Raw genomic sequence first — 13498 nt, forward strand, 5'->3', positions numbered from 1 at the left:
CAAAATGCATTGCCAAATAGCTGAGACTTCTGTCAAGATAACCTACAAGTGTTAAACTAGTCAGGGCAAAAAATCCCTGCATATTTCATCATTTCCTCTGAAGCTATTCAACACTCCTACTTTCTGCCTATTTCATGTCCTTTGTTTTAAGAAGTGAGGTTATAATAACTTATATAATATTATATATGTATGAATTATTATACATATGCAATTATAACTTATTACAGATGTGCTCATCTATGCTGTATAACCAAAGAACAGTTTGGTGGCAGATGTTAATAGTTACCATAGAAAATAAGCTAGGTTTGCCAGGACTGTTTTGGGTGTTTTGGAATCAAGTTTCAATCACTGAGGAGATACTCCACAATCCCTTGATCCAGTAGGTAACAGACCTAATATTTAAGGATTTTTGCCAAGTATATAACTTGTTCTTTTCCCATCCAAAAGGCATGAAATCCACTGTAAATTGTAAGAAAAGTTACTACCAATGTGAAAATTAAATGTTGAGGGCTACTAATCATTGGAAGTATCTAATTTATGTTTAATACTGGAGTTGTGTCAGGAAGCAGAGGAATGGCTTTCCTTGTCTCATAGTCAGTGATTGTAATAAGTGTCAGGTATTCTTTTGCCTTAATAAATGAATAAGTAAGTAACTGAGTGAAATACCAATCAGGAGGCCTACAGACTTTTTCGTTGTTAAGTCAGATGAGCTAGTGTGGCCAAATAGGCTTTACCTTTGTAAATCCTGGGTGGGCACGGAGTGAGTTTTTTTGTTTCTTTTGTTTGTTTTCTTTTTTCAGTACACACTTACCTGAGTTGGCTGTGGTGGCTTTAAACTTTTAGAAACACCTGCTGACTTAATGAGGAAAGTGTGTTGGTAGAGAATAATTCCTGGGAGACTTGCTTGTCTTTAGCAATGCTGCAGATGGGAAGAACTATCCAGTAATATGATAATTGAATGAAGATTTTAAGGGAATCAACAAACTAAACCATTCATATGTTGAATGGTGTTTCTACTGGTCAGATGAATTGAATCTGTTGCATCATGGCCTTGCTACTATGTTATTATATCTAGGAAGGAAATAACATCCCCAAAGTAGGGATAACAAGAATGTGTACAACTAAATGTGAATTCTGAATAGCATAGCAGAATAATTATGTAAATTGAATATGCGGTGATGAAGGTAATAGGGGGTTTGGGTTATGTTAGTACTCATGTTGAATTGTCCTCGTAGTTTGCTTTTAAGCATTGAATTAGAGCAGTGGCAATTTTGTTTTTCAAAATGCTATGTGATACCAGCCATTTCCATTCGTGAATAAGTTAACTTAATGAATTTGTTTATACAGAAAATAATTTTCCTGCAGATGCTTAGAATAAAGAAACTATAAAGACATAAAATGATAAATGCTTTATGAATACTTAAATCTTTCTCTTAAGAAATTCTTTATTTCACATTGTTATTTTTGAGATTTTCTAAATTGCTGGTCTTCAGTTGGTAGGACATGAGATTGATAGTGGGTTTATAGGAATGGTGATATCTATACACACTCATCTAGTCTCTGTCATCATCAGAGGAATGGCTATGATGTGACTAGATTGAGCCTGATTACATGTAGTTTATGTGGAGAAATACTTATTTAGTTGGGAGGATGCATTTCTCCTCAATAATTATATCTGTGACCATGTTCTCATCAGTCCCATCTTGCATTTTTTTACTTTAAGCTAACCTTCCCAGATTCTGTAAAAAGGAAAGGCTATAGAAAGCAAGGTCTTTGAATCTTTTTTTTTTAACTTTAAGGTGAGAAGAATGTGAAAAGTTCCCATATTTGATTGGAATCGTACTTCATTACCTTAAGATCCCATAATTATGTCAGTTTGGATACACCTTCCATCGACAGATGACATCCTCTCTATGGTTTAGTAGATCGTCTTAGAGAGGTGCTATGGTCAAAAAAGGGAAAAAAATCATCAGCCTGTAGGATACCTGGTTATGAGCCTCTCTGAACTTAGCTAGAATGATTATTAGTCAGCAGATATTCAGTCCCTCACTCAGCCCCATATTCGGTGCCTTTCCCACCTGCTAAAACTTGTTAGAGCCTTTCCTCTGTTAATATGATCTTTGAGAAGTCAGAATCACCACCATGCTCTTATGAGGCAGTAGAGTAGGATTTTAATGGAGTCACAATTGTAGAGATCAGAAAAGGCCTCATCATGGTAGTTGAGCTGAGCTTTGTTTGTTTTGTTTTTTTCTTTTCTTTTTTCTTTTTTTCCACTTAATAGAATTTTGTTTTTCCAACTATGTGTAAAGATCAATATTCACTTTTACAAGATTTTGAGTTTTTTTTCTTCCTTCCCTCCATCCCCTGACCCCTCTCCAAGAAGGCAAGCAATCTGATGTAAGCTATACATGTACAATCATATTAAACATATTTCCACATTACTCATATTGTGAAAGAAGAATCAGAACAAAAAGGAAAAAAATCATGACCAAGAAAAAACTAGAGAAAATAGTATGCTTTGATCTGCATTCAGACTCCATAGTTCTTTCTCTGAATGTGGGTAGCATTTTCCATCATGAGTTTTTTGGAATTGTCTTAGATCATTGTATTGCTGAGAAGAGCTAAGTCTATAAAAGTTGGTCATCGCACATTGTTGCTGTTCTTGTGACAATGTTCTCCTGGTTCTGCTCACTTCACTCAGCATCAATTCATGGAAGTCTTTCCAGGTTTTTCTGAAGTCTGCCTGTTGAACTGACTTTTGAAGGAGTTGAGGAATTGTAAGAGAAAGAATTGAGGAAGGGAGTGAATTTCAGGCTGGGGAATGGTAGTGATTATAGTGGTATGGAGGACTGCCTATGTGTCTAGTATAGAAATTGAAGCTAGAATGCCATGTAAGGAACAGCAAGAGGATTCATTTGGTTGGACCAAAGAGTGAATGTAGAAAGAGAAGTATGCTGGAAAAGTAAGTTAGAGTGTGAAGGTACTTAAATGCCAATCAGAAAAATTCACATTGGATTTTAGAGTAATAGGGAGTCATTGGAAATTGTTGAAGAAGGGAGTGACCTGATCAAACTTGTATTTCAAGATTGTCACTTTTGACAGATGTGTGGAAGGTGGAATGGAGAGGGGAGAGACTTAAAGTCAAGAGACCGAGTAAGTATAGTAAGAGGCTATTTCAGTAGTCTAAGAAAGAAGTTATGAGTTTCTGAGCTAGGGTGAAGTCCTTTTGAGTGAAGAAAAGGGGATAGATTCAAGAAACTTGAAGAAGCAACAAGATTTGGCAACTAATTTAATATATATATATAGGGTGAAGTAGAGTGAAAGATGACCCCCAAGATTGCAAACCTGTGTAATGAGTACTGTTGATTTATTCTTGATTTTCAGTGCACATACTGTTAAATAAATGTGCATATTCTTTTAAATTATAAGAAAAAATTAATTGAAAGTATTTTCTTCAACTCTTGAAGGATTTGTGTCTTATATGTCTAGATATATTTAATAAGTATTTTTATATGTCATTTTCTAATGGGTTGGAAATGAGAAACTGATGAAAGATTTTGATTTGCCTACTGAAACTTTGGAAAATGTTTTCACATCTAATAGTTGTCCACACTTCCTCCAGCCTGGTCTTTCCTACCAAACAGACAAACTCGGAGTATCATTTTGTGGTTGAGATGAGAAAGATATTTAAAAAAAAAAGCTTTATGATTCTGAAAAAAAGCCTATAAATAACACTTTTCCGAATTTATGCTCCTCTTATCACTATTAAATATAGTACTTAATTTTTATGTAGTCCTTCTCTAGTGCCTCATCTTAATGTGGAAATAATCCTGGATTTACAAAGTCTATACTTCTGGAATATGAGTTCTGATAGTTTCCACCAGGCTGGAAAGGCATTGACTAAGTGACCAGAAGTGGTTCTGTATGCTGTTTAAGGGCCAAGCTTGTTATATTCTGAGTGTCATTACATTACCAGGTTGATAGTGAGTGTGTTGATTTCCATTTTTAAAAAAATTACAGCAGCTTTTGAAGATCATCCCTAAAGTTATAGAGGGATTGTGATCTATGTTGGTGGAGGAATTACCTTCACTGGCAAACCTATAGATCTTTGAAAAACTACAGGATTTATACAGCATTTTTCTTCTAAGGATGTTCAAGTTCTCTCTAAATATTTGCCAGTTTGTAATCTGTCCGTATATTCACCTGAGTGTATTTTATTCTGCCAGTAAGCTCAAAGATGATCTGTAATGGCACATTAATATGTACTCCAGAGTGTGCTACTATATTTTGATGTCACTTAATAGAGATGAGATATAAAATCAGACCTGTTTGTAAATTTATTTGTAAGCTTTACAAATAAGTATAGAAAATCTGGCTTCTCAGCCCCTCTTAAGTGTAAGCTAAATAAGTCATAAATTAATTAGACCAGTTTTTTAGAAAACTACTCTCATACTAGGAATTGTTATTCACCTAGGGCAGCAGGCAATTTGCCAGGCTACATTGTATAATTAAGTGTTCTAGGTGCATCCATCAAGGAGTGAATTCTGTAGAAAGTATGGTTAAGAAAGAAAGCTTTAGATTTAAGCAGCCCTGAATGGCAAGTAATCAGGAAGAAAAAGCAAGTGAAGGAAGGGATCCCTTGACTCCCTACATTCTTTTATATTGGCCTTTTGTTGCCTGGTCTCTTATTCGTCATGGGATCCAAACTAAACATTGGGTTTGGGAGCAGTTTGCCTTAACCTCTTGACCTGAGCAAGCTCCCAATAGGAGAGATCTCGTGACCATGTACACAGGGAAGCTCTCCATCCCGACTTGTCTTTTCCAACAGGATAATCATGGGGCCTTTCCAAAGCCAATGAGATGCTTGAGGTAAGTATCTCTACTTAACATTTATGGGTGTGTATATAAGTGTATATATATATATATATATATATATATATATATATATATATATATATATATATATATATATGTATATGTATATGTATATGTATATGTATATGTATATACATGCGTAGGTATATATGTATATATACATGTATATATGTGAGTAAATATATATGTGTACATACATATTTATACACATACGCACACACGGATATACTTTGCACTTGTTTTTAATTTTACCGCTTTCCTACCTGGTACATTTAAAATCAGCCAAACAAAGAAGAGTAAAAGGCAGGTTGTTTTGTTGTCATTGTTGTGGTTGTTGTTTTGAGTCTAAATCATAGTATCTCCCCGTACCATGTGGTTCAGTTTGTAGTTGTCAGAGGAAGCAGACAAAACAACAATTCTGAAACTTAAAAGCAAGTCTTACTGCCTCTTGTCCTGCCAGCCTCCATTGACTGGGGGCAGTGGGCCTATTTTTGTGTCCAGTTTTTGCCAATCTATTGAGCTGGGGTAGAATTTCAAAGTTGTGGCCTATGGCTCCTTGGGTTACAAAGGAAAAAGTACAAATGAATCTTACTTTCAAATTCCACTACCACCTATCAAATAAGACTTGAGAGATGAGTCTGACAGTAACTTTACAATAAAATGGAAAAGAATGGCTCTGGGAGAGACATTATTTTTGAAGTTTTACACAAGTGGGATAATAGGATAGGGTATATGAATTGTTATAATGGGTTGGAACATAGGATTAGGTTTGCCCAGAAAGAAGCAAAATGAAGATTTTTCATATATCTGTATAGCAATACTAATGAAGGTCTTTTGAAAGGTCTAAAGCTCTGTATAGATGCAAAGGTGTTTTTGTTTGTTTTTAGCATTTACTGTGTAAATCTTTTTTTTTATTCTTGAAATGTTATTAAAAGGTATTGTAAATGGATCCTGTTAGTATACAAGCATGTCAGCCATTATTTTTAGTCATTCTTATGTCAAAGCCCATATAGTTTGGATCCTTTTCCTTCCTTAAGACTAGCAATGTGAACTAACAAAGCATGCACCCTTGTCAGAGAAAAAGGAAGGGAGAAAGGGAGAGTGGACTTTCCATCAGAACAGTGTTTCTGTGTGTGGTCCTGTCTTCTGTGGGAACTAATCTAATTTCATGGGACTTCAGCCCCTCCTGTTGGAGTAGGTGGTGGTCTTTTTTCTTGCTTAGGTTTAACCATATGCTCAATACTATACTCCCTCTGCTTAAAGCACCCAGCCAAAGTTTGTAGTATGGTTTGACTAATTTGTTGTTCCACCTAGCCAGGCTAGGAAGAATAGCTTATTTCTAAGGTCAGTATTCAGTTTAATTGGGATATAGATTGCAGGGTTTGGATTGCCAGAGTTAGCCTTGGTTGTTTCATTTGATGGGTCAAGACCTGTGGTGTGCGTAGATGGGAACAGGTTAAGTTAGAATTGTTTTGGTTCTGTACCCAGCAGGCATGTGAATATGATTAGCCAAATAGATATCTCACAGTTTAGCACTTGTCAAAGTGCAGTATAAAAGTGTTACTGAAAGGTGTTGCTAAAAGGTGCAATTTGAACAATCTATGATCCTTTTGTATCTTATTATAGTGTTAGTAACTGCTTTATGGACAAATATGCTGATATGTTAAATGAGAGTCATGTGTTGAATTGATCTGGTTGAATCATATTTTATCAAATAACTTTACCTCCTTTTCTTATTATTTCTGGCAACTCTTAATATGATCCATTAAATTTATTGAATTTGGACTTTCAGTTTTAATTCTTTACCGTGACAAGAGGGATAAATTTCTGGTGCAAAGAATTTAGTGTTAAAAAAAAAAGAATGGTTAGACTTTGCTATCAGCATCCTACTATAACTTCTCTCTATGATTTGCCAGCATTCCCTTTAAAGAACTGGCCAGCCCCCGAGCAGTCATTAGGACAGGATTTCAGAACTACATGAAGGTTTAAACTCAAATCTGTGGATAATAAAAACTAAAAAGCTAAAAACACAGGTGGATTTGTTTACTTGGACATTAAAACAAATTTCAGTGGGTTGGGAAATACTAGCCTGCTCTGTACTAGTTATGTGTAGGGTTACATTAAAAGAGTATCAAAGTATCATATAGCTATTCCTGATCCACTATATTTTAGCACCCAGGCCCTCTCACCCTTTCTTCATACCCACAAACCATCCTTTCAACCTAGAGGCTAAGGTCAAGGCTATCACATCTCTCAACCTGAACACTGAAGGTAATCTCTTAACACCTCTTCCCTGCCCTGGCCAGCCCAGCCCTGTGACTGCTTCCTTCCTTTTGTCCTTCCCTCCCTCCCTCCCTCCCTCTCTTCCTTCCTTCCTTCCTTCCTTCCTTCCTTCCTTCCTTCCTTCCTTCCTTCCTTCCTTCCTTCCTTCCTTCCTTCCTTCCTTCCTTCCTTCTTTCCTTCCTTCATTCCATCCTTCCATGGAAAGTTTACTAACAGAATTACAGGTTCCTAAAATGTATATGTTGGCTGTGAAAGGTATAGGAACCAAATAAAAGTTTTGAGTTCTCAAGATGTTTCAAGACACTTTGTTCTGAGATGGATTGTTTCAATGTATTCTAATAAAAGTGTGTGGAAAATGGGGAAAAAACAGCAGACTGTCAATGTCAAAACAAAGAGGAACAATTAAATTAAGCAATCATTGTTAAAATTATTTGCTTTTCTTCTATGATGTTTTAAACATAAATTTCACAATTCTACTTATGATAATTCTGTCTTACAAAATGAAATTGTGTGTGGGAGTTGTGTTGCATATTTTTAAAATTATCTAAAATAATGTTAGGGACAGACTAAGTGAAGACTATAATTTCATTCTAATTATGTTTTTCAATAGGCATAAATCATAATGAAGTTATGGGAGGTTTCATGGCAAGAAGCAAAAACATACAGAAGCTAATATAGTAATATAGATTAGTCCCAACCAATGTGGATATGTTCATTTTACTTATTGAAGAGAAAGACTAAAATGACACTGAGGATGAGTGAATCTTTAAATAGAAAAATACAATTATGAACAGAGATATATAGTTATGAAATGTATTATATGCATGTTTCTTTTAAAATAGAGATATTTTAGCAAATTCGATTTCCCAAGTGTCTTCCTTAAAATTAAGTATTGGTTGTTCACTACAGGAGCAATGTAGGTTAGCATCTTAGATACTTTTATAAGAGATGTAGTAACATCTGCCACTTGTTCACAGCTAAGTGTTGCTGTCTCCTGGACAAATAACTTTAAAATAGATCACTAATTTGTCAGTACACTGGGAAAATTAACACTAAGATAAAATTTATAGTTTTCTATAAATTATTGTTGTGTGCTTATATCTCTCCATACACGTACATAAACACACACATATGTATATATGTGTGAAATGGACTATGTAAATTGGATAATAAAAATGGTTTTGAAGATGGAGTTTAGGCTACAGGAAGAAAAGGGATTCCAAAAGAATCATAATTAAAATATGTATGCTTTGCTCTCTTTTTGAGGATATGAACTATAAAAATTTGAGGGTTGCCCTCTTATTTGGGACCTGAATATCACCCATTTTGGCTTTATAGTCTCTCCCATTCAATTCATCCATGAACATTTTAAAAATGTATTTATACTGTGTGCAAAAGATGCTTTCTCATGCTTTCTTTTAGTGTTCAAGTAAACAAATCCAGCTCTGTTCTTAGCTTTATACACGAAGAAATAGCAGGACTCAAAACCTATAGTGGTATACTTTGAAAATATTTTTTCAGAGGTAAAAAGGGCTCACTTCTTCCAGAACCAAGAGTAACAGGAGAGAAAGAGATGGAAGGGATGATGAAGCTCTGTGTGTGTGTGTGTGTGTGTGTGTGTGTGTGTGAGAGAGAGAGAGAGAGAGAGAGAGAGAGAGAGAGAGAGAGAGAGAGAGAGCGAGCACTATTTGTAGGTGAGAGTTTTTTGATAGATCTAGGTAAATGGCCATGATTTTGGAATTGCCCCATTCTTTCTAGATCTAAATTACACATGTCATTGTAAATCTTCATACTTTTATGTGGTGCTTTCTTACTACTCCATTGACACCATTGAGAAGGACTAGAACAAACTAACTTTTCTTAAAGTGGAAACACTTTGTTCATCCATGCTTGCAGACTCATCCAGGTAAATAGACAGTTGTCAAAGAATTAGTGATGATCACTGGTGGAGTTAGTAGTGCAGGTATCAACCACTGTGTATATAACACCAAACACCTCAGTATAGCTTTTCTAGAGTATATGCTTCAACTTCTCTGAACTCATTGCAAGCATATTTGGAAAAGTTCTCTTCTTTTTACAGTCATGCTTATTTTAATCTTTACATAATAAAGATAATGGAATAGCCTGAATGTTATAACCTTAAAACTACAAACATTGAAGTTAAGCATTCCAGATTGCCATCCAAATGTGTAAAATTTTGGCGAAAAAATTTGGACTATTTCAATCTTGAATGTTGATTTGGAAATGTGTACCTTTGCTAGTATGTGGCTTTCATTGGTTACATAAGCTTGTAAAGAATTTGCTTTGCATTTATCGTGCTTAAATTTGAGGAGTTGGGTAGAACTAGTGGACTGAGTGAGATTGCTGATAACAAAGTTTGAAGTTTATTCCCCAAACCATCAAATGCAGTCTTGTTACTGTTAACAATTTTATTCATATAATATTCGTTTTACTCATTTGTTGTATTGGTTTCTTAGACCCTCCCCTCATTAACTGTGTATGCACTCTTGTTTTATAAAAACTTGCTTCTTTCTTGAGCTAAGAAAAACAGCTTCTTATAAACCATTTCCATCAAATTTTATAACAAACTTGAACTAACATGTCAAACCCAAACTATATAGGATTGCTAATTATTATTTGTGAGTGTAAACCATTATTTTTCTCTACATTATTTTGCCAAGATTGTATTTGGACGCTTACGACCCTGAATGTGAAGTATATTTTCGGGGTTTTAGTTTGTTAGAGTCATACTTTTAGAGCTGGAAACAGACCTCAGTCGTGATTTAGTCTAATTCCTTCATTTTACAAATAAGGAAATCAAGGCCCAGAGAGATAAGGTGACCTACTTTATGTCACATCAAGGACTGGGCTTGAAACCCTGGTTTGCTGACTATATGTGAGGCACTGTATTAGTTTTGTTTGAAAATTTCAAAGATGAAATTTCAGATTAAAAAGTCATTTAATATCATGTGTTTCTTGGTTGCAATGGATTTTGGTAGACATTAAGCAGTCTTTTGAGGTTTCTTAACTCTGTGTGTGTGTGTGTGTGTGTGTGTGTGTGTGTATCTGTATCACATATACTTCTAGTGAAAAACCATAGCATCTGCAGATGACTTGTATTCTGATTAATGTTATGAGAGGATGTAAGGATGAACATGTTGAGCTCAGTCTCTGTACAACGTCAGTAGGGCAAGGGCTAATGAGTTTAGAAATTTTTCGGTAGTCAGATCCAGTACCAGTGCCCCACTTGGCTGCATGCTCTTTGTCTGAATTTTCCTATGTGATAAGCAGTTGGAGAGATGTTGTATGACTTGAACAGTCATGGAGGTTCCATGGAACATTCTTAGGAAGATAAGAATCATTAGCACTTTTCTGCCTTCAGCAAATTGATATTTTATCAAACTTGGGCTGTGCTATTCTTCAAGACATTAAGCCTGTTACTCATATGTGATAGTGCACCAGGGCACAGTAACTACTACTAAATTAAATTGTGTGCTTTGCTCTGCTTCATAGAGGTCACCAGTGAAAAGCACTAGGCTGTCAACTTACTTTACCTGGCAGCGGTTCAACTCTTTGACAGGCTTACCTTTGATTTAAACAAATTTGAGAAATATGTAAAGTTTTGGAAGCAGTTTTGCACTGATTTGATAAAAGAAACCACAAAACACTGCAGCGCAGGTGTTGAGAATGTTTGAAAGCTGATTGAGGGAAGCAGATGGCTTTAGTCAGTGGCATCCAGCCAAAAGAGCAGGTGCTGATCATGTGACCACTGGTTACCAGGGTAATCTGATTGCTCTTGGCGTGCAGATGAAAGGAAAGGGGCCCAGTGTTCAGCTGTAGTATTGTATAATTTGTGGCAGTTAGAGCGGAAATAAATGCTGGAAATGGAGCCTCATAGTAGGGGAGACTTCTGTCCATGTGTAGCGTAAACACTAGGACAGTTGGAAGAGGAACTGTTGTATGGATTTTCTTATTTTTTTTAAAAATGTTATGCTTTATGTGGATCTTTCAGGGAATTAAACTTTTTAAAGCATTGTCATGATTTGAAAGACCTTTTTGGAGCAAAACTGCCTTTTGCTGTGCCCCTGAGTTTTGCTTTAAGTTGAGTGCCATTATTTCCTTATGCTTGAAGTTTTATCAGTTGTTGGTTTTTTTTAAGGGGGGAAAAACTCGAAACTGTTATTCTTCAAATAACTACTTTTACGAGCTTATAGCATTTAATCTAGTAGTCCAAAAGATAATAAACTTTACATATGATGGTTATTAACAATACTTTGGAAATCAAATTTTATTTGATACCAGATTAACTTTAAGAAAATCCAGAGAGCTCTCTGCTTCCTTTAAGGGCCATGAGGTTGAAAAGTACTGTTTAGTGCATTCAGTCAGCATCTTTTTCTGTGAAATTACAAATTTCATTGAATAAAAACTTTTCAAAGGTGACTGAAAGGAGGATTTTTCATTTTCAAAACAACTCCGATTCCTGGGCAGTATAGTAATGATGTAAAGTAATTGCTACTCAGTATAGATTCTTGTAAACATTTTATCAAAAATGATAGTTGATCTTAGGAAGTCCTGGTGCCAGACTAGAAATTGAAGTTGAGTGGTAGAACCAAATTTACCTTAAAAAAAGAATTAACAAGTAGAGCATACAGAATTGTGTGGCTCTAGTTGCTGATAAACAATTTTATTCCATTCTCTTTTCTTGAAATCCATTCTTATGTTGGCTGACTTATGTAATATTCAAACTCTGTTAGCCTTTAAATATACAGTGGGACGTCTACTTTGCAGCTATGCTTATTTTACTGTATATCTTGTCAATAACCTGGCTTTTAAAAATAGTATGCTGCCTTAAAGATAATATATGCCAATGAATAAACATACTGTTTTAACATTAAGAAAAAATAAAATGAACAAAAATATTGATACAAACAAAACTAATTGATAATTATTTTAAGGGATAAAATACTTGGTAAAAAAGTAGTAAAATCAGTAGTGCTTCTTATATTTTAATGTTATATGCCATTTGACAAATCAAATAGTATACTATAAATATATTTCAAAGCATTGATCAAATGGAGGACCTAAATAATAGCAGGGTTTAAAGCCAACTGCAAAAGGCAAGGGAAGAAGATAATCACATTCCATTTTCTTCCCCACCATTAAAAAAAAGGTGTTCCGACACCTTAAAAACTTGATAGTAAAATTATTTCTTAATGAATGGCTCCATGCTATAGTGTATCAAATATATATAGCCAGGATAACACAGTGATGTTTTATATGATTTCTCAGAATGAGTTAGGGTTTTGGCCTGCATTTTGCTTTGTCTTGGTGAGCAAATATACAGGACATGCATTGTGAGGGTTTTTTCTTTTCTTCTTTCTTTTGTTTTTTGTATGTGTGTGATTCCTTTTTTAAAAATTAGGGCAAATATTTGCAGTGGTCATCAAAAATAGAGTTTTGCCACAAGAACTTAATCCTATGATACCTCCTTATAAAAAAGAAAAATAATGCGTTATTTTATTATTGTAGATAGTTTGGAGGATATTAATCTGGGAAATATGAGGCATATATCCATGGGAGAAACTTTAAAAAGAAACCAAAAAACAAAACAAAACAAAACTGCCACTGACTAGGGAACTGTACTTTGAATTCTAGTAATAAGAAACCAGATTCTGAAGCAAGTGCTTTGAAGAAAAAGGTCAACAAGGGAAAAACAGAAGGTTCTGAAAACTCAGACTTAGAAAGAACTCCGCCACCGTCTCCTCCTCCTGAAGAAGATGATGATCCAGGTGTTCAGGTAAGAGTATTATTCTGATATCCAAGTGTTGATTAATTTTGGATAACTTCAGATGACTATAAGGCACAGCAGAAGCTCTCCTTCCATCTTTGTTAAAGAGATGCTTTAAAAATTTCTCTGTTTTAAGCTGGGACATTACTTCCAGAGAGTGAAAGTCAGAGAGACCAAGAACGAATGGAGTGTAATGCTCACTCCTGACTAGAATTTTGTAGCTTTTGCCATAGGATCACAGGACTTAAGCCTAGAAAAGGGACCTCAGGGATCATCTAGTTATCACAGCCCTAATTTTACATGACCTATAGAGCTGTAAAAAGCTAAAAAAAAAAAAAAGCACCCGAATAAATTCCGAAGTTCCTTATGAGAGTTTCTGAGTGCTTTTTCTGTGCATTCTTGGCATTAAAATTTGATCTAAAGATTTAGAAAAATTCCCTGTGTTTTTGGCAAACATTCTTTTAAAAACTACAGTGCACCAGTTTTGTTAACTTTCTTAAAGTTTTGTGAAAGTTTTCACAATATGAAAATTTTAGGCACAAAGCCATTTGT

At 35.0% G+C, this 13498-nt stretch overlaps 1 protein-coding gene across 1 annotated transcript in view; it reads left to right on the forward strand.

The window, feature by feature from the left end:
* CHD7 (chromodomain helicase DNA binding protein 7) overlaps positions 1–13498 on the forward strand; it is a 158927-nt gene that overhangs the window by 58394 nt on the left and 87035 nt on the right. The window contains exon 3 of the mRNA XM_036757487.1: positions 12814–12955. Coding sequence (XP_036613382.1) covers positions 12814–12955 — 142 coding nt within the window. The remainder of the gene's footprint in view (positions 1–12813; positions 12956–13498) is intronic.

The sequence above is a fragment of the Trichosurus vulpecula genome, chromosome 1, assembly GCF_011100635.1.
Source record: "Trichosurus vulpecula isolate mTriVul1 chromosome 1, mTriVul1.pri, whole genome shotgun sequence".
NCBI classification, from domain to species: domain Eukaryota; kingdom Metazoa; phylum Chordata; class Mammalia; order Diprotodontia; family Phalangeridae; genus Trichosurus; species Trichosurus vulpecula.